The following is a 23103-nucleotide window of genomic DNA, read 5'->3' on the forward strand; positions in this document are numbered from 1 at the left end:
GCAACAGAGTTAGCAATGGTGTCGACTTAATTTGGAGCACCCTGTATACCAAACAGTGGTGAAAAAATAGTAGAAAAATAAAATTACCTTATGTACCTGAAATTTTGCATGTGGCATGGAATTGCATTTAGAAAAACACTTATATGGCAATATTTTGCGAAACTAGTCCAGTTTTGAATTTTTTTTAGAGAATCAAAATTCTACAGATAATGCAAATCACGTCACTACTATATCGAAACAGGAACTGATGACAAAGTCAAATTCCGAATACATCTATTGCTAAAAGAAAATCCCATGAGATGAGAAATTACCTACTGGTCTACACAAATAATATTAAAAAAAAAAGAATGAAGATTACCTGAGCGTCTACGAAGAGACGTCGCATTAGCAGCGCCATGGCGGCATGGCGATGTATGCTGAGAACAATTCCTGTTCCGCAAATCTACGAATTTGATCCATTTCAACCATCTTGAGGTACCTAAAACAAAAGTTCATTGTTTTCAATCCTTCTGATGAAATTTCTAGAAACTTTTCTACAGTTGGGACAAAGGAAGCATACACGCGCGTCATGCCTCCGATAAAAACGACGTAACACTCTAACTTTTCGATAAAAAATTGTTATTGTTATTGAAACTTACTGAATAGTACCCCTTGTTACGGTTGTGTGTCAGTTCCATTGGACTCATCAGCACTTCAATAATTATTCTCTAAATATACAGGGCTTTTCATGATGAGCGTTAATTAGCCGTTTCTGGCATACTATTCAACGGATCAACCTGAAAATTCCACAGTATGCATAGGTCAATATGACCTACACGCCTAAAATATTTCAGACGAAGCGGCGTTGTCGCTTCTACTTTAAAGTAGCGGCTTCTTTGATTTTTCAAATGGAACACCCCGTATATAATATCATATTATGATTCATTATCACTTTGTCAACAAATTCATAAACTAATTCCCTATACCTATCTATTACCGTTTAGAAGATATAAATTAATTTCGATATTTTTTTTACCAAACATGAACTTTTATAAATGCTGATAATCTCAATTTTTTCAAATGGAACACCCTGTATATTTCAACATTTTTGAGCTCTACATCCAATTTCAGATTAACTTTGTTCAGATAATACTATTTCTATTTTGAACCGTTTTCGAGATAAACTGTTTCAAACGGAAATTGACATGGTTTCCTTGTTCATCACTCATTTTTGTAAAACATATTTCGTTTGATGTTTCTCAATTGGTCACAGATAAAACAATGAAAAGATAATTATTAAAATACTCCTCAACCATCGAATGAAACTTCTTTTCAAACAATAGTTTTATTAACGCTGAAACACGAACTGAAAATAATAAACCCATAAATTAATGAGTTAATTTAATCGGCAGTGTATTTCAGGATATGTTCAAACACATCTCCACCTCTACTTAAAAAAACATGTAATCTCTTCAAAAGATTGTCATGTGTAGCGCTTCTGATCAAGTCTGGAGTCAAACTATTGAAATCAGTTGTAACTCTCGATTTCATATCTTCCATTGTTGTTTTTGGAGTAGACTAAACCATATTTTTAATGAAACCCCACACGAAATAATCTAATGGATTGTCATCTGATGTTCTAGGAGGCCAACGAAAAGGTCCATTATTACCAATCCATCTGTCTTCGAAGATTTCAGTTAAAGCTTCGCTGACTGCATGAGAATTATGGGGTGGAGCACCATCCATTTGGTACCATACACGTTCTCTTGACATCATTTGAATTCCATTCCTCAGTAAATTTTCATATTTTGATGCATTCAAATTATCATCATAAAACTCGATATAAAAAATTGACTCATTCTTTATGGCACAAAATACATTGAATTGCCATCTTTCTTGAAAACCCTTTTGGCGGACAACATGGGGATTTTCTGGCGCCCAATAATGACTGTTGTGTCTATTGAAAACTCCAGTTTTTGTGAACTTGGCCTTATCTGTCCATATGATATTGTCAAGGAAATGTTTATCCTCTTGAGTCTTGACAAGTAATCATTCAAAGAATTCCACTCTACGAGGTGAATCAGTCTCTTTCAAATGTTGGACACAGTAGAACTTATAGGGATGCCATTTATGCTTAGTAAGAATTCGACAAATTGTCACGTAGGGTATACCTATCTCCATTTCAGCCACGTGCAGAGAAGCATTCGGAAATGCATGAAAGTATCCCAAAACTGTTATACATCATCATCATCTTCATGTCATCATCATCAACTTTAGTCTTCTTACGAATGATTTTTGGACGGAAGGTTCCATTCAACCTACAGTTTTTTAGTAGTCGATTTATCACATTATTATTCGGCTTCGGAAGTTGTGGATATCTTTCATGAAATACTCGACATGTTCTACTTGCAATTCTATTGCACTCACCATAAATTAATAATAAATTCAAGAAATCTTCATTACTGTAACCTAATCTTGACATTATTCTATTATAATTGGTAGCTATCACAATCAGTCAAAACCACCAACGAAAGTCTGAGGTTAAATAATTGGTTTATTTATTTTTCCAAAGCACACTATTAAAAAATATTAATGTCTACTGTTGTACGTTAGAGACCAATACCTCAATGTATACAAATTGTAACTTTTCCCCAAGTAGGTACATACCAATTCCGAATTGACTGATCTGAGACAGTTAAAAAACTGGATCAAAAAAAAATATTACTAAGTATAAAAAAATAATGTTGAATATCCAAAATAAGTGATGAATTCAAAAAAACGAGCAAGAAAACCACGTCAGTTTCCGTTTGAAACAGTTTATCTCGAAAACGGTTCAAAATAGAAATAGTATTATCTAAACAAAGTTAATCTAAAATTAAATGTACAGCTCAAAAATGTTGAAATATACAGGGTGTTCCATTTGAAAACATTGAGTTCCACTCATTTTTTCATGAGATCAAAGTATCTGCATTTTTTGAAGACCCTGTATGGGGCAAATGAAAATATGACTCGGAGTGAAGATCCTCATAGTATCACTCCACTCCATTTCAAATTTGATCGTTTTAGTGCAAAAGAGTTCAAGATTATCTGCATTTATAAAAGTTCATGTTTGGTAAAAAAAATATTGAAATTAATTCATATCTTCTAAACGGTAATAGATAGGTATAGGGAAATAGTATATGAATTTGTTGACAAAGTGATAATGAATTATAATATGATATTATATACGGGGTGTTCCATTTGAAAAATCAAAGAAGCCGCTACTTTATAGTAGGAGCGACAACGCCGCTTCGTCTGAAATATTTTAGGCGTGTAGGTCATATTGATTTATGCATACTGTGAAATTTTCAGCTTGATCCGTTAAATAGTTCGTCAGAAACGGCTAATTATCGCTCATCATGAAAAGCCCTGTATTATTGAGTTGTTTCAGAAGTTTTTTCCGTGTTCGTGAGTTTACTTTAAATTGTAATATCTCAATGAACACCTGTTGAATTAAATCGAAATGAGCGTTATTTGAATCAGTGCACTTTTGCCAACGTAACAAAAGTCGGTTAATTCCGTCAGCATAAAAATTGGCTGCTCGTGATTCGATGAAGTCGACGAAGGCGGAAATTTACTTCATACACAAACAAGTCAATAGAAATATTCTCGGACAGTCAAGCAGCGTTGGAAGCTCTTGGCACCTATCGAGCAACGTCTGAATTGGTAGCAAATTGCCAACAATGACTCTCCTCGATAGAAAGACTTAACAGGTTGTCTCTGGTCTGGATTCCTGGCCATACTGGACTGAAAGGCAATGAGGCTGCTGACTCCCTTGCAAAGGAGGGTGTTGCAAGCAGCTTCATCTGACCAAAACCTGTCATTTGCTTCGCTTGAGGCTTTGCCAAACAAACATTGAACACCTGGATGGCAAGAAGATTCATAGACTTCTGGCAGAATCTTCCAGGATTGGCTCACGCCAAGCCGTTTATCCACCCATCGAAGCTTGATACCAAACATTTGATACCAAACCAGACAATTGGAAAAATAAGTTGCTGGAACTAGTTCAAATCTCATCTTCATGTCAAGGATGAATAGAAAAGTACAACAATAAAGAAAAGTGTTCTGAAATATAAACAAAAATCAGAAGTACCTGGAAGTAATATCAAGAGACTGATATTAATTATGTTTTCACAAGAAAAACCGATACGAACTTTCTACGAGTATCTTTAACGCCCGCCTATTCCCATTTACGAATTTTTATTGGAATATCCATATTATTCTGAGCGAAACCATAACATAACTTACCGAAAACATAAAATTATTCAAACACTCAAAATGGAAAAGCCCAGAAACACGCAATTAATATTGCTGCAAACCAAGCACAAAAAAACACAATGAATGAAAACTGTCACGGGCGTCATTTGTTTTGCCATATTACTCTGCTCAAGACAATGCCTACTGTGTGTCGACACATTACTTTTGCAATTTATCAGTGGGATAAACAGTGAACGTTTTACTAGCAGAACAACTCAACATATACAGGATGCACCAAAAATTTAATTGACTGGGATACTCATCTGGAAAATGGTTCTAATGAGAGGCTATGAGTGTTGATACATAAATCGTTTAACATCTCAAAACAGGTGTCAAGTTGCAAATGACACTCGTTATATCAGATAGTTTGAGAAGTTTTGTCCTTTTAAGAGTCATGTGTATTTGTAGCTTCATACATCAATAAATATTTATTCTACTGTGTCGTTATGTTTACTGGTCGATAGAGAAATTTGTAGTCTATACAGGGTATATCTTGACGAGTTAACGCGATCTATATATGGAAAACTGAAAGTAGAGCGGTTCTAAAAATTGATAGGATGGATGAAGAACTAATGGAGAATTCAACTGAAATATTTTCGTTGAGGTGACATTTCGGGTTTCACCAGAAGTGATGTCACCTTTGTTATTTTCAAAAGCACACCCTGTATTTCACCTCATTTTTCAATTCTTCCCATGATTTAGATTCTAACTCATGTATTATACCCTACACCCAAAATGAATCGTTTTCAAGTTATTCGAGTTTATTTAGAAAAAGTAACAGATGCAGCCTCTCGAACATACGTCATTTTCATGTAAATTAACATTTTTAAAAATGTGCAGTTAGTGAAATGTGATATTTGAAGTTTGAACGGATCACGCATCATTCTCACGTCCACTGAACAATCCACAGGGTGTGCAAAAATTAGGTTCCAATAAGTGAATGAGAAAAATTAAAAATCTCAACTTTTTCAAATGGGAACCCCCATTTTTTTCCTCAAGGTTCCTCAAGGTATAGGTTTCCCTATACCTATCTATTACCGTTTAGAAGATATAAATTAATTTCGATATTTTTTTTACCAAACATGAACTTTTATAAATGCTGATAATCTTGAACTCTCTTACACTAAAACGATCAAATTTGAAATGGGGTGGAGTGATACTATGAGGATCTTCACTCCGAGTCATATTTTCATTTGTCTCATACAGGGTCTTCAAAAAATGCAGATACTTTGATCTCATGAAAAAATGAGAGGAAGTCAATTTTTTCAAATGGAACACCCTGTATATTTCAACATTTTTGAGCTCTACATCCAATTTTAGATTAACTTTATTCAGATAATACTATTTCTATTTTGAACCGTTTTCGAGAAAAACTGTTTCAAACGGAAATTGACATGGTTTCCTTGTTCATCACTCATTTTTGTAAAACAGATTTCGTTTGATGTTTCTCAATTAGTCACAGATGATACAATGAAAAGATTATTATTAAAATACTCCTCAACCATCGAATGAAACTTCTCTTCAAACAATAGTTTTATTAACGCTGAAACACGAACTGAAAATAATAAACCCATAAATTAATGAGTTAATTCAATCGTCAGTGTATTTCGGAATATGTTCAAACACATCTCCACCTCTACTTAAACAAACATGTAATCTCTTTAAAAGATTGTCATGTGGAGCGCTTCTGATCAAGTCTGGAGTCAAACTATTGAAAGCAGTTGTAACTCTCGATTTCATATCTTCCATTGTTGTTATTGGAGTAGAGTATACCATATTTTTAATGAAACACCACACGAAATAATCTAATGGATTGCCATCTGGTGTTCTAGGAGGCCAACGAAAAGGTCCATTATTACCAATCCATCTGTCTTCGAAGATTTCGGAACGTGTATGATACCATTTGGTATCATAAAACTCGATATAAAAAATTGACTCATTCTTTATGGCACAAAATACATTGAATTGCCATCTTTCTTGAAAACCCCTTTGGCGGACAACATGGGGATTTTCTGGCGCCCAATAATGACTGTTGTGTCTATTGAAAACTCCATTTTTTGTGAACTTGGGCTCATCTGTCCATATGATATTGTCAAGGAAATGTTCATCCTCTTGAGTCTTGACAAGTAACCATTCAAAGAATTCCACTCTACGAGGTAAATCAGTCTCTTTCAAATGTTGGACACAGTAGAACTTATAGGGATGCCATTTATGCTTATTAAGAATTCGACAAATTGTCACGTAGGATATACCTATCTCCCTTTCAGCCTCGTGCAGAGAAGCATTTAGAAATGCATGAAAGTATCCCAAAACTGTTATACCATTGTCATCATCATCCACTTTAGTCTTTTTACGAATGATTTTTGGACGGAAGGTTCCATTCAACCTACAGGTTTTTAGTAGTCGATTTATCACATTATTATTCGGCTTCGGAAGTTGTGGATATCTTTCATGAAATACTCGGCATGTTCTACTTGCAATTCTATTGCACTCACCATAAGTTATTAATAAATTCAAGAAATCTTCATTACTGTAACCTAATCTTGACATTATTCTATTATAATTGGTAGCTATCACAATCAGTCAAAACCACCAACGAAAGTCTGACGTTAAATAATTGGTTTATTTATTTTTCCAAAGCACACTATTGAAAAATATTAATGTGTACTGTTGTACGTTAGAGACCAATACCTCAATGTATACAAATTGTAACTTTTTCTAAGGTAGGAACATACCAATTTCGAATTGACTGATCTGAGACAGTTAAAAAACTGGATCAAAAAGAAATATTACTAAGTATAAAAAAAATGATGTGGTTTTCTTGCTCGTTTTTTTGAATTCATCACTTATTTTGAATATTCAACTTTTTTTTTATACTCAGTAATATTTCTGTCCTCGTTGTTGAAGGATACTGCTGACAAATTAGGGAAATTGCGAAACACACGTCTGCCGATATTATTCTTGTATAAGAGCAATTTGGCTACAAAAGCAGCAATGACATTTTTTGTTTTAATCAAATTCAAGTCGTCACCTAGAAGTTGGAGATTGACATCATCAATTAATTTATACAATTCTGTCAAGTACGCAATATCATTCTTTGAAGTGATGAGGTTGTCGTGCAATTCTTTGTCTTTGTGTTCCAAGAACTCTATTACAGAGACAAATAGATTGTAAAATCAAGTCAGACAGTTACCATATTATGATAACCAACGCACTTCTGTGTGAAATAGCAATTGGTTGAAATCTTCATCATTAACAACACAAAGCTGATCAAATGATCTGTCATTTAAAGAGCTGTTTCGGATTTTTTTGACTACTTTGATGATATATTGCAGTGATTGAAAGAGGCGCTCACTCAAATTTTTCTCAACCAAATGTTGCCTATGAATGACGCAATATACAGCCAGCACATCTGGAATTTTATTTTTTAAGTACACTATGGAGCATTTGTGACGTCCTGTCATAGCCGCAGCGCCATCCGTAGCAGCTGATATAATATTCTTCAGTGGAATTTCTTTCACATCACGAAATTTTTCCAATGTATTATATATGGTTTCTCCTTATGTATCCATTTTTAAATTTCTGGCAAATAGTAGTTCTTGATATATTTTCTCATTTTTAATAAACCTCATGTATGGCAACAACAATGCTTCATTGGTTGGTAAAGTGGACTCATCTATTTGAATTGATAATTTAGAAGTCTTCAGATGATTGCACAATGACTCTTCAATGTTTTCAGCCATCTCATGAATTCGTCTTTGCACGGAACTATTGCTCAAAGGAAGTGCTCGGATTATATCTGCCATTGGTTTATGGATGACAGTAGTTATCACATCTTTTATTGCCGGTAAAATTAAATCCTCTCCAATAGTGTGAGGTTTACCTGTTTGAGCAATTAGCAAGGAGATATTGTAGGAAGCTCGGAGTCCGTCGTCTTGCTTAGAAGCTGCTGAAAAAAATATTGACACAGTTGGCTGAGCTGAGTGTTCCTTTTCCAGTTCTTGAAAATAAGTTATACTTTTGTCTTTTTTATCTGAATGCAATTCATTCAAATTATCTTGTAGCCTCAAGGGTTTTTCGCTTCATTCGAAAATGTTTTTTGAATCGAGTATTAAAAACTTGCTAATGACACCACTCACAGTATTCACCACCGCACGTTAGCTAGTCGCTAACTAAATTCACTTGTTTTCATAATATCGTCCAATGACATTACTAGCTGGATAGCGCGCGCGCTTTTATATGAGGCAGCGGGTGGGCCAAGTACTTTCGAGAATGGAGACTAGAAACTTCTCGCTTCGCATTGAAGCTTACTGCCATCTATTGTACAGTTTGACAACTATCGGGCAGGAAATAGTTACTGTCTAGTCCCCTAGATGGTGTTACACGAGGAAACTCGCGTTAAGCGTAAAGGAGCGGTAAAGTTTGTGTTAAAAGCAAAAAAACATTTTTGAATTAGCCATCTCCCCCCTAAACCGCATCAACGCCCCTCAATCTTCTATGTGGCCTTCACTGCCCTCCTATAGGCCTCCAGTGCACACAAGGGTGCGTTATCGCCCACTTTGAGAAAGAATATATTAGACAATGGAAGTGCGAATGAAGCTACAAATGTCAAAGATGAGAATTACGATCCCTACAGAGATTGGGAACATATAGAAGTTGTCTGTTCTTTAGTTAAGAGAAAGTGATTCATCAGTCAACAATAAAGACCCTCTTGTTAATTTTTGATGGCCCGCTTGTGACCTTTTCTGTCTCTTTTATTAATGAAGTCATCGTAGAGGAAGCCATCATGGTTCCAATTCATTGAAGGTGTTGTAGATCGTCTGAATCTAACTTCGACCAATATGATTTGATAATTCAGTTCTTAAAGTTCAAAGTCAGTGGCGCTTTTATATAACTGTTTGGTGATAAAACAAACTTAGCGGAAGAAATAAATTAATTCCTCACTTCCTGAATACACGAAACAAAGTGAAATATGACTTTCGGTCAGCAATTACCGCCTCCTTGTATTTGCCAGTTCAGGCAGAGAGATATATCGCCCGGCACACCTATTGATCGTACCTTCCCAGAAAAACAATGCAATAGCCCGCACACTCTTCTCATGAAATTATTTCACAAAGCTCCCTCAGAAATATAAATCTGGGTAGCAGCACTGAATTTTTACAGCCGACTCCAGGGTTTTTTATTGCAGACGCCCCGGAAAATTTATCATACCGCAAATATTTTTCATAAGGAGTGCAATTTCCTGTTCTCTTGGCTCGTCGAAATAACTTTCGAGAGGTCTGTGATAGCAGACTATTTTTATGAAGTAGACGAATATTTCACTTCGGGTTGTTTTTGCAGAAATTATGCAGAGTTGAGGATATCACAATCTTCCTGGAAAGTTCTTTCCCCTAAGATCTGAATTAATCAATACAGGGTGTAACTAAATAAGTGTAAAACATTCAAGGAGGTGATTCCTCATCGAAAAAAAGATCGGATCTTTCATATAAAGAAATTTCATTGGAGCATCCTTTGTTAAGATACAGCCCCTTAAAGGGGGTACATAAAATTTGTGTAACAATTTTTTTCACCAGCACTAAAAAAGTTATAATATTGAAAGTAACCTGACGTTTTGTACTATCAAAAAGACACTCAGCCAGAAATTTATTTGGTTTACCCTATGGTTGTAAGGGGTGGAAAACGCAACCCATAAAATTTATTTCCAATGTAACTTTTTGTCTTATTATTTGTTTACCATTTAAAAATGTATTTCCGATAGCCTGTTTCATTCTAAACGAAAAAGTCTCTTGGGTTTTTGCCCAAAATAAACCAGTTCGCAGTAGGTTGCTATTAGCAATAGTGACAATTAAATTGGTATGACGCTGTCAGTTTGTGAATTTTCGGAATTGAATTATAACTAATTGTGTGTTGTTGTTCGGTTCTTAATTTGTTACTTTAATAATTCACTTGTTTTCAAAATGGCATACACAAATGAGGAAATGGCTGATATGCATTACGTTTACGGTCTGTCGCAGGGGAATGGGTTAGAAGCTTCTAGAAGATATGCTGAAATGTGTCCTCAACAGCAGCATCCTTCACGTAGAATATTTGCTCGACTTCAGCAACGATTACGAGAACATGGTTCATGCGACAAAAGAACACAGGATTGTGCTCTCCATCGAGAAGTACGAACACCACAGCTTGAGGAAGCAGTACTTAATTTGATTGAAGAACAACCCACTACCAGTACTAGAAAGATTGATTTCCAGCTAAATGTTGATCATATGACGGTAATTCGAATTTAAAAGAACAATTCTTATACCCTTACCATCTGCAACGAGTACAGGCACTGTTACCGCGAGACTTTCCGAACCGTCTTGAATTTTGCAATTGGATGCTGGAAATGATTAGAAGAAATTGTGACTTTCTGTAGACGATAGAGTTCACAGGCGAATGTAGTTTTCCTTGGGACAAGATTATTAATTTTCATAATTACCACATATGGGCTGATGAAAACCCTCACGCTATTGTCGAAACTAACAATCAAGAACAGTTTTCTATTAACGTGTGACTAGGGGTTATTGGAGATGATTTAATTGGGCCTCATTTTCTACCTCCTCAATTGAATGGTGAGGCATACGTTCAATTTTTAAGAAAAGTGCATCCAGTACTACTGGAGGAAGTTCCTTTGGGCGTCAGAAGGGATATGTTTTTTTATGCATGATGGGGCTCCCGCCCATTTTAGTCAAGTAGCACGTCAGCATTTAACTGAAACATATGCGAATCAGTGGATAGGTCGAGGAGGACCACAGAACTGGCCGGCTCGATCCCCGGATCTCAATGCTCTCGATTTCTCCATTTGGGGCCATTTACAGCATTTGGTTTATCGTAATCCTGTTCGCGATGTAGAGGACTTAAGAAACCGCATCATCGATGCGTGCAGGGTAATCAGAGAGACTCCAGGAATATTTGAGCGAATACTTGGCTCAATGCGCCGACGTCTGGACACATGCGTAATGTCTGAAGGTAAACATATTGAACATTTACAATGATTTCTACATGTTGTGTGTTTTGTTATTGATAAATTAGTTTTGTTTATTACCCTTTAATCGTTTAATGCAGGTACTAACTACAAAATAACAATAAATCCAGTTCGCATTTATGACGATGTATCTCTGTAGTTGTTCGTAAAATAATTTTTGCTGCGAACTGGTTTATTTCGGGCAAAAAACCCAAGAGACATTTTTTGTTTAGAATGAAACAGGCTATCGGAAATAAATTTTCAAATGGTGAACAAATAATAAGATAAAAAGTTACTTTGGTAAGAAATATTAGGGGTTGCGTTTTCTACCCCGTACAACCATGAGGTAAACCAAATAAATTACTGGCTAAGTGTCTTTTTGATAGTACAAAACGTCAGGTTAATTTCAAAATTGTAACTTTTTCAGTGCTTGTGAAAAAAATCCTATCATTTTTTCGATGAGGAATCACCTCCTTAAATGTTTTACACTTATTCAGTTACACCCTGTATATTATCCGGTGAGAAGATCGATTAGACAAATTATTAATAGCTTCAAATCTAAAACCTCCTAAGAACGAATTTAGATATTGTTTGCGATGTATTACAGGGAATAGTTTTGGGCCCCACACCCTTTGTTATTTATTTTAATTGTCGACTCTCCCCTGATATCATCTTTTTAAAGTCAAAGTCAAATTTATTCATTATTTTTGATACATGAATGTATATATGACACGTCAAATTCAACAAAAGATATTTTATCTAATATCACACATGTTACACAAAAATATCATTTTCATACTTTTTCAGGGAGTGAAAACAACTTATGAGAAAGTCTTTGACTTTTTTCTTGAATTTGAGAAGATTTGTTTCACTTCTGATGCTCTGTGGTGATAAGTTGAAATATTTTGCCTCGGTATAAAGTGGCGAACCTTTGTACCTATTACGGTTAATTTTTTCCTTATGGAATGTATATGAACATAGCTATTTTGTAAAGATAAATACATGGCAATGTGAACATTTTTTTGTCTTGAAATGTTTTCTTACAAGATTATCTGTATTTGAGATCAAAAATTAGTGTAATGAAACGTTTTTGCATTATAAAAATTGTCCTAAATGGTAATATTTATATTAGGCATTGAATATACTAGACAGTATATATCCAAGAGATAGAGTCTTAAAAAATTTAATTTCATTGTTAGGAAGGCAAAATACGTTTTTCCAGAGAAGTGCACAAGTATTCAATGTGATTATTGAAAGACAATTTATTGTCAAGTTGTGTTCCAAGGAATTTTGTATATTCTGTTGTTTTAAAAGCTAGATTTATTTGGAGAGGGTGCTGATATTTACATGAAAACTGAATAAATGTTGTTTTATTTTTATCATTTATTAAATAATTGTTTCTACACCAACATTCGAATTCATTGATTAATAATTTCGTTTTATTTTCAATTTCATTCAGATGACAACATTTCATTCATGGTTCCTGAAAATAGTACAACAATAAATCGATTTCAATATAAAATGAGTCAGTAAAAATTATTCTAAAGTAATATACGAGGTCTCTTCAAAAAATAAAGAGAATGTTGAAATTTCGCGAGCTAAGTACATTCGATTAGGATTTTTAAATTCTTTATTTTGGTATACATGTCTCGAACATATGCTCCCAATTTTAGCTGTTTAGTACGTTTTTTGTTTAGCAGGTGTTTTCTGGGGTTTCGGGGGGTTTCTGATATCGAAAAAAACGGCTCAGAGGATTTGCGTCAAATTTTGTCTAACAACGGGATTGGGAGCTCAAAAACCACTTGAAATGTTGACAGTGGCATACGGTGATTGTCCCCTGAGTCAGGAAAATGTTAACAAGTGGTACAAGCGTATCACAGGAGGTCGGGAAGATGAGAATAGCAACGCAACCCAAGATCATCATCACTCGTCATTGCTTTTTAGTGATTTTTTGTTCAGAAACAATACCATAGTCATGCTTCAGCCACCATATTCATCAGATTTGGCCCCCTGCGACTTTTTTCTGATCCCAAAATTGAAAAGGCCTACGATGAGGATTGGAGAGAACGTTGGGACGCTGGCACTATTACAACTGAGGGAGACTACTTTGAAGGAAATAAAATAGAAATTTATGAGTAAATTAATATTTTTGAGGAAAATGAAAATTCACCTTATTTTTGAACAGACATATATTTTACAGGCCGTTTATTTTATCAAGAGGTAACATTGCTATATTCTAAACCGTAACAGATACGAAGACGATTAAATTGGAAAACAAAACAATGATCGAAGAAAATTTATGGGTACTCTCGGCCTTCTCGAGTTATACGGGGAAAACTAAAAATGCCGTTATTCGTTTTTATCGAATGGAATTGTTATTTCGCAGAATATCAAAAAATGGAAAAAGAAAATGTTGTTGTATTCGAAGTATGCTGTGACGATGTAATGATAAATATTTGATGAAACGTTTCGTGTCAACATAGCCACCATCAATTTTTTTTAAATACAGATATTGATAAAGCGATAAATTCAAAATAACGAAAATATCAATTTTTGGTCAACATTCGATTGTTGTTGACCAATTAACTGGCCAGCTCGATCCCCACATATTACTCCTTTAGATTTTTTGTCTGGGGATGCATAAAGGATTGAAGTCTTTTCAACACCAAGTACAGATATCGATCATTATGTTCATTCAACAAAGAGGTCGTCAATAAACTCTGCAGTATTATTTAATAAGCATATTGATAATGTTGTAACCTTCTCCTGTCATATGTACGGATTAGTTGCACGTAACAGAAGTGATTTCAAAGAAACTTCGGCTTTAAAAACTCTATTCTACGCTTTCACAAGTTCAAAGTTAGAATACGCTTCAGTTGTGTGGAGCCCCTTTTATCAATAACATATAGATAGAATAGAAGCAATTCAACGATGATTTGTCAAACTGTTTAGCCTAAAAACTGATGGTATTTATTCACCAATAGGCACGACCCACTCTGAATTACTACAGAAGTCAGTCTTGAAAAAAGGCGTGGGTATTATAGTGTAGTATTACAATGTCACTGTTTTTCGAGTTTGAAAGCCGTAGATTTTTGGAATTTCTTCCTGACGTTTCGCTGGCGCGAGTGGCTAGCTTCTTCAGAGGTTTAAGCATCATGGCTTGCTGTCCGATGACTAACCTTTAGGCTTCGTAAAGCGTATTTATGCCTTGTCAGGTAATCAGTTGTATTGGTACCTGCATTTGAACCTGTACTTGTACCTGCACTTGTACCTGTACTTGAACCTGGAACATTAACAATCTTGCTGCCTGTTGTCATTCTATTCGTTATTTTCGAATTCCTTAAAAGGGGGTTCCATATTCGATTGAGGTTCACCGCTTCTTCTTTTCTGTTGTAATTCTCCGTGTGTTTGTGGATCTCTAGTGCCTCCCGTACCAGTCGGCTGTAGTATCCCTGGTTGGGGGCAATTAGTTCTTTGTTTTCAAATAAAATTATGTGGTCTCCTTCACTAAGCGCGTGTTCTGCCACGGCTGACTTGTCCGCTTGACCTAGTCTGCAGTTCCTTTTATGCTCTTTCAGTCTTGTTCCCATGAATCGTTTGGTGGTTCCGATATATACCTTTCCACAAGTGCACGGTACGCGATAGACCCCTGCTGCTGATAATGGGTCCCTTTTGTCTTCAGCCGACCTGAGGCTTTGTTGTATCTTCCTCGTGGGTTTGAAGACTGTTTCGATGTCGTGTTTATCCAATAGTTTTCCAATTCTGTCCGTGGTCCTAGAGATAAACGGTAGATATGCGCGTGCAACCATCTGATCCTTTTTCGCTTTTTGAACCGTGGTGCTCTTCGCTTTCATGGCTTTCCTGATCTCGGAGGCACTGTATCCATTCGATCCCAAGGTCACTTCAAGGTATTTCAGTTCCCTCTCCAGATGTTCTGGTTCACATATTCTCCGAGCCCGTTCCGTTAGAGTGGAGATGACTCATCTCTTCTGGCTTTTGGCCACGAAAATTTGCGTCCAGTTAGTCTAGATGTGATTGGTACATAAGTTTAGGGTAACCATAATAGTAGATCACCTCCCGTGATCTATTCTCTTACGTTTGCATGTAATAGCTGTCTCTGTCCGTTTGTTGCACTGTGTGCACCTATAAATACAGCCCTATTTTGTCCAGTTGACTCAATGGACAGTATTCAGTGAGAAGCTCTAGTTATTCTGAGTCGCTCCCTGCTTTTTTGAAACAGTTCGGCTGTTCTCCTCTCAGACGGTCCTTCCATTAAGCGTTTCTTTTGTCTGTTTGCAAATATATTTTTCTGGTACTTTTTGTGTTCAGTACTGGTCCTTTTCTTGACCATATCCCGACTTTAGTACTCCTAAAGCTAGTTTAGGACCAATATGGAGCTGATGATCCATTCTAGCATTCCAGCATCAGCTTTCTCATTGCCATTCTTTGAAGCGAGTGCTGTATTTCCGAATTTTGTCAACTCGATATTTGGAAGAAGCAGCTGAGCTAGGCCTACTTCATAGATCTCCTCATACAATTGATTCTTTCCCATTTTCTGAGTTCTGTATTATATTGTATTACTTCTTCACTTTCATTTAGAGGAATGCAAACTTTTAGTGTACCTTGATCATTTGTCAAACGCCAGTAAGAATTTGTGAATTTTGCACGGAAGAATGGATGCTTCAGAAGCATTTTTATGATTTTCCTCCGTCCATTTCTTGATCAGATACCAATTTTGGTACTCCACAGTTATTTTTAGAACCAATATGGAGCTGATCATCCATTATAGTATTCTCACCAGCTTTCTTGTTACTACTATCCGATCTACTCAAATTATAGTATTCACATATCAAAATTTGAATATTGAGATTTTAGGCGCTTGTTTTCTACATTGTCTCCAGCAAGAAAATAGGTGAGGCTGATGTTAGGATAGGACTATAGTTTGGCCATTAAATGTCTCAAATGTTTTAATATATCAATAATGTTATAGGAATGGAATAATTCAACCTTTCAGAACGTCGGCGTCGGGTTCTGAGAGTTTTGAAAATTTCGAGGGTCCACTCAATTCATCGGGCTGTAAAGATTTATTCCTTTAGGTTTTCACCAGATCTGTGGGCTTTGCAGTTTTTATGTGTTATCCTCCGTTCGTTTTCTTGATCTGATCCCGATTTTGGTACCCTCACAGTTAGTTTAGGAGCAGATGATCTATTCTAGCATGCTCATCAGCTTTTTCATTGTCATTGTTTTAAAGTATAAAACTACAAGTGTTAATATCCGGTCTACTTGAATTATAACATTCATATATCAAAATGTATATGTTGAGATATTTGGAGCATATTTTATCCATTGTATACAGTAATAGAGTAGGTGATGTTGCTGTAAGGATAGGTCAATAGTACTGCCATTGTATGTCTCCCATGTTTAGGAAATACATCCACAATATGGGGCTAGTGAACACACCTCTATGTAGGATGTGTGAACAGGAAGATGAAACTGCCAGGCATGTCTTATGCTATTGTCCGGAGCTATCATCGGTGTGTTCGGCAAGTCTTGGCCAACACCTACCGATATAAAAGAGATATCTCCCAGAGACCTGTCCACCTTCTTGGAAAGCTAGGATGGACGATGACCTAGGAGGACAACTCCTTGGGAGGATGTACAATGGGTCACATGTGGCCTAAGTGCTGTAGGCCTACACTCACCCTCCCTACTCTACAGATACAGATACAAATAGACTCCGAGAAGACGTATAATCCAAGAACAACGACAGCTAGATGGTAATTTCACAGCTGTCAGTTTTATCGCTATTGGAAAGAAGCGTTCCATCGCAGTAAAAATCTGTTTTGGTAGCCTAGCCCACAATTTTTCCATCGTTTCATCTGTTTGAAGGAAGAAATCCTTTCAATACGGAATACAAAAGTTTGGTGTACCTATTCAAGCAACATTGGAAATTCGTGAACTTTGGAAGGAAGAATCGATGCTTCAGAAGCGTTTCTATGTGATATATTCGTACTAGGCATCGCACGTCAATAGGTATGACCCAGCTTCTCCGAAACAATTTTCTTCAATTCTTCAAACCAACTCACTGAACTACTTTCTCGTATACTGAATGTATGTAATGATGAAATGTATCAATCTATATAAAATCCGATGCAGTCATTTATTTTCGTCGGTCGTTGCCTCTGTTGGGAATGCGCTGATGAAATTAAAACCTAATTCTCGAAATTGAATTCCATTCTCGCTCGACCTGTCGGAATTGAGTTAAGTGGTCAATTGCGGGACCTTTGTCCTACGAAAAATCCAATTGACCAGACCTACATCAATAATTAAATCAACATTCGTGTTGCATCGCCAGCAACGCGAGCCATATGATTCATTTTCCTGCTGCTGCGAAATGTCCCTGAAATCGGAAGCTCCCTTCGGACTAGGTTGGATGAGTTCTCATAAAAGAATCGCTGAAAGGTGGAAAAAGTAGCGCGTACTTGGTTAAATTACCCTTCACGGATGAGGAGATATGAATTTAAATGAATCGTGGATTTATCGGGTTTTGAGCGACCCATTTTCGATACTTACCCCCTTACAAAGATAAATAGGTCAGCATTGCACTTGGAGACACACCCACGGTTATTGACTGGAGTAGATGGTTAATAAATTACGTTCAATTGTTCCTGGCACCTTATTTAGAACTAATCGCCGATATTTATGCGGAATATTAATGAGGTTCACTGTACACGGCCGACTCATTCGATGCACTAACAATTTTCCGCATCGCTATCCAGTTTATAACAATCGACAATTCCTTTTTGGCAGTTCCGTCGTCGGATAATCAGCGGTTGAGCTCGTAATTTTCGTCATTGTTGTTTTATTGACCCAACAAGGGGATGGCAGTAGGACCCGCGGGTTGAGCCGGTGACGTAAATCATTCGCGAAAAATCGCCTGGTTCACTGCCGGTTTACGTTACGGGCATCGTTCGCTTTTTTTATCTACTGATCGACTAGTTTTGCAATCTAGTTAGCGGCGGTGTCTCATGATCGTGCGTGAGTCGGACTAATTCATTCATTGACTGTGTTCGATTGCCGCGCACGCGCTCTTTTCCCCACTCGCCCCCTCGCGGAACACCTTCGCGAAAAGGATGGACGTCGAATTATATATTTGGGTGTCTTTTAGCGTTTCGAGCAGGACCGTCGCTGCTCTGAACGAGAGGGGGTTTTCCCAGTATCGTTTTTCAGGAAAAAGTGTGGAAAATTACCAAAAAGCAGTTGCATATATAAAGGGGTTGACAAGAGAGTCTGGGCCTTTCGCAATATGATATGAGAGAGATAAAAATAATAATAATAAACGATTTGAAGCACTTTTTTGGGTCGTTATAGTCAGATATATGCTGGAATTTGGAATAGAAACATCACAAAATCAATTTTTTTGGAGTACTTAGATTCAAGAATTCTGAAATTTTACTTAATGACCAAATACAGGGTGTTTCCCAGTTATGGTACGAAACTCTAGAGGGTGATTCGTTAGATCATTTTAAGAAAAAAAGTTATCATGAACATATGTCCGGAGTTGCTTCCATTCTGAGATAAAGGGCGTTGAAGTTTAATGAGAACGGTATCTATAAAATATTGGTGATTTGGTGAAAATTTGCTGAACTTATTTGAAATAATAAGGCGCTCATTCCCGAACTAGATTTAAATTATTAGGCCGAATGGTGTCTCAGTGGGCAACACAGCCAACAATATTGAGAAAAAAATTCCACTGACTTTTTTTTGTAGTTTTTTTAGATTAATAAGCAACTAAAAATACAATTTTTTCGTCGCTTGTGTTTTCTCCATATCAAGCTTCTTTTCGAGAAAAAAAATCACTTTTGAAAACTATCCATAGACAACATAAAGTTAAATCCAAGAGTAATAAGTAATTTCGACCTTAAAGTAAATGAGGAAAATGTCCACCTTCTGATGAAGTACACGACTGTAATCGATTCGTCATTGATTATCTGGAGTTTTATAAACGAGAGCCGTCAGACTACCCCATAAATATAAATCTAGAGGATTCATATCAGAACTGCGAGCTGACCAATTTTGAGGTCCTGCTCTTCCAATCCTGCGATTAGAGTGGGTGGTGTCGAGATGCTGACGGGCAAGAACACTAAAATGAGCCGTCGTGCATAAACCACATGTTGCCTCTTACAAGTACAGACACTTCTTTTGACAAAATGGGTAAAATGACCTCGCAAAAAAGTCCATGTAGGACTGTTAATCTTGCTGGTAGAAAAGTAGTCACCAATCATTCTTACCTAAACATTCAGCTAAAATTTTTGCTGAAAATTACTTTCTCTAATAACATGGGGATTTTCGTCGACCCAAAATAGTAATTGTGAAAGTTCATAATAGCATCTCGTGAAAAATTTGCTTCGTCCGTAAATAAAATATTTGGTAAAGTCTTAACCAATTTATCAATCAGCTTCAACTTCATATTTTTTTTCAAAAAATACCTGCTTGGATAAATTTGTCTCAAAACTTTAAAAGATCCTTTGCACAAATAGTTGACGTGTTCATTGAAACAGCAATCATTATCAAGACAAAGACCAGGTTGTTACTGTCTTAAACAAAGAAAATAAAATCGTTATTTATGTGCAAAGATCAAGATCTTTTTCAAAACAGATATCTTCCTTCTGTGTCCTAAAATCCTAAAAGTATAGTTTGCGACTTTTCTGGATTAGTTTTCAGGTTATAAGCACATGAGATATCGAATAATTATTGTTTTCAGCTACTTTCAACACTTACATATTATATAGTTGAATATAATTAACAGAAATATATGGAATATATATATATATATATATATATATATATATATATATATACATATATATATATATATATATATATATATATATATATATATATATATATATATATATAGTACAAGTATATGTAAGTACAAGTACAAAACAGACCCTTGGGCAGCTCATAAGATTTTCAAAGGAGATATAGAAAAATTGTTGTCAAATATTACATTAGAGTACCTTCCAGTTGAATAGCTATTCGAAACTATTTATTTAGAACGTATCTTAGGTTTTTTTACAAAATTAAGGAATCCAGCATTTCGAAAGCCTCACTATAGTCTAATAAAATGGGAAATGGAAGTACTCCTTCATCATCTGCTTTGATAATATTATCAGCTATTTAAGAAAGTGCAGTGGAGGTACTAAGTTGTTTGTGGAATCCCGATTGAACATCACCCATAAGACCGATCTCGTTAAGGTAATTTGTGATATTTTCTTTGATTTACATTTCGAAAGCTTCCGAAATGGTAGGAAAAATAGATGAGATTCAAATCCGGGTATTTCTGCAGGCTCATTACAATTGGAAATCAATAATAGGTTCAAATTCAAAACAGGCACTAATGACTGTTCGACGTGTGGGGTATCAGATAAGACAGTTATAAATATTATTCAATACTTGCAATGGTTGCTCAGTCGTTTATTATTAGACATACAAAAACAAATCCTACCTCTACTTCGCCATGTTCAACATGTGGGGTGTTAGAAAAGACACTTATAAATATTATTCGGTATTTGGAATGATTCTTAGTCGCTTATTAATGTATATACGAGAACAAATCCTACCGACTGCACCATGTTCAACGGGTGGAGTCTTACATAAGACACTGGAATAATATTTGATACATGGAATGGTTGCTTAGTCGTTTATCAATACAATTCCTACAGGAATTGACATATCTAACATCTACATAAGGGTTAATTCACATTATATCAAACAATGCTCTCTGCGTCAAATAGTCCAAAGCCGACCCTGTGTGCATGGTACACAGGTTTTGAGAATATGATCGGGCTTTTATCTTCACAGAATTCTGATTGTGTTTTCTAGCGTGAAAGGTTATTCTCCCCTATCGCCCTCGGTACAGGTTGTGCACTACAGGTTGATACATAGGGTAGTGCAAACCCCGCCACCCTAAAATCATGCCGAGGGGGATGATTATTGTCGAATCGGGGAGATTGTATTGAGGTGGCTTACCGACACAGGTGAACTATTGCCGAAGATAAAAATCGGTGAGAGAATAATAGAAACAGGTCTATATACAAGGAGTAACATTATTTTATAGTTATCCGGATGGTTCACCCTCTATTAATTCAGTTTTCATTTTATTTGCTCTTACAACACAAAAAGTAAACCCACATTGTTCAGTAATTCGCCACTGAAAAACTAATGACTAACTAACTCATTATTATATCATCATTTTCCCAAAAAGTAGCCAAACTTTTATTTTTCTTTTTGTTATGATATATTCAGAATCGATAAAATATTTTATGTCTACTTATTTTTTGAATATAAAGTGAAATTTTGTTTCTCTTTTGGAGTTATTGCTCTCTATTTACTGATCATCAAAACATGATTCACTGTCATCAAGTTGTTCACAGGTATCTTTATTCAATTCATGCATTACTTTCAAATAGAGATTCTAGATGGTGCTCTGGTAATTGAGTCATTGGGTTTTCTTTTGTTTGATCTACGTTCGTTTGTAAATTTTAAATGTGAATTCGCTTATTAGTGAACAATCAAGGACAAAATATATTCTTCGAACTTGTAATATACAAATTTGGGGTGGTCGAAAATGAATGTGTAAATAAAATAAAGACTTTATTTACATTTTCCTCCCGAAAAATAAACAATCAGGAAAAGCAAGATCCTCAATGCTCAGTTTTATAGGTAGAAAAACTTTTCCCACACCAAAACAAAATTATTGTCTCGATACGCATTTCGTCTCTAGTAAGTTATCACTATCAGGCAATGACTAACACCAGTCTTAGGTCCAGTCTAAGACTGGTCTTAGTCATTTCCTGATGATGCTAATAACATGTTTAGTTAAACCCGTCTTCTAAGACAGTATTTTTGTTCTGGTGAGAGAAATATGTTTTCAATGGATTATTTTTTGTTTAGGTAACCGCTCAGTTATACTTCTAGAATAGTTCTCTAATAATCCTGCAGAAAGTAAGCAATTAGAATTTTGTATTTCATTGTCAACCACCTTCAAACAATTAGAATTTTATTTTGTATCTCGATATTTGAATCGCGAAATTCTGTCGCTGAGCTCCATTTCTGGAGGTATGGGCAACAGATAGATTGTGTAAGAATCGAAATCTGTCGCGCGTTAAGACCATTAATTTATGGACCATAATGTATATGGACCAATTAATTCCAGAATGTAGACAACAGTATAAATTGAAGTTCTTCTTGACATTTCCAAGCTGCATTACTTGAGTTGTACTCAGCAACTCTGTGAATGAAATGCTAAAATTTATTGAATCTTCTTCAATATTTTTTCATTAAGAGTGTCATAGGTCGAGAGTTTTCAGCAAAATATTTTACTTGGGGAAGGGGAAGAAGTGATCATAAGGTATATTCTAGGCATTTTGCTCACGTGACTTATGAAATTATCAGTTTGAATTTCCTGGGCATAGTCCATATACAGTTTTCATCAAGTGCCTAATATATTCACATCCCGGTTCATTTATCGGTCTGTTGGTCCAAAAGTAATAATCAAAATATGATAGGTAGGTACATGAAAATATTTCATGTACTTGAGAGTGAACTTGTCTTAGAAGTCAGGCATATTCATTATATTGGTTCACTGACTCTTCTATTCAGTTTACTTGAGAACAGTTCAACAAACCGAAACCGGTCGTAACAAATAAGAAACTCAGTAGAAATCAGACAAAAGTTACTTTCTTTATCTTTATCTTATATTCAATATGAATTTCTACAAAATAAATAGGGCATCCATCGAACAAGTCTCCTGTTCATGATTT

At 35.7% G+C, this 23103-nt stretch overlaps 1 protein-coding gene across 3 annotated transcripts in view; it reads right to left on the reverse strand.

The window, feature by feature from the left end:
* Positions 1 to 18342, reverse strand: part of Liprin-gamma (liprin protein kazrin) — a 67118-nt gene extending 48776 nt beyond the window's left edge. For 2 of the 3 annotated variants that reach the window (XM_023159775.2, XM_023159774.2), the window contains exons 1-2: positions 17849 to 18342; positions 359 to 478 (exon numbers count right to left, since the gene is read on the reverse strand). In XM_023159775.2, coding sequence (XP_023015543.2) covers positions 359 to 397 — 39 coding nt within the window. In that variant the 5' untranslated portion in view covers positions 398 to 478; positions 17849 to 18342. Of the gene's footprint in view, positions 1 to 358; positions 479 to 4266; positions 4390 to 17848 lie in introns of those variants that run through there. The other variant, XM_074181656.1, reaches the window with a different exon arrangement.
* Positions 18343 to 23103: the final 4761 nt, after the last annotated feature.

The sequence above is a fragment of the Leptinotarsa decemlineata genome, unplaced genomic scaffold (assembly GCF_025532065.1).
Source record: "Leptinotarsa decemlineata unplaced genomic scaffold, Ldec_3_MD MMD2_P_RNA_scaffold_2, whole genome shotgun sequence".
In the NCBI taxonomy this organism is placed as follows: domain Eukaryota; kingdom Metazoa; phylum Arthropoda; class Insecta; order Coleoptera; family Chrysomelidae; genus Leptinotarsa; species Leptinotarsa decemlineata.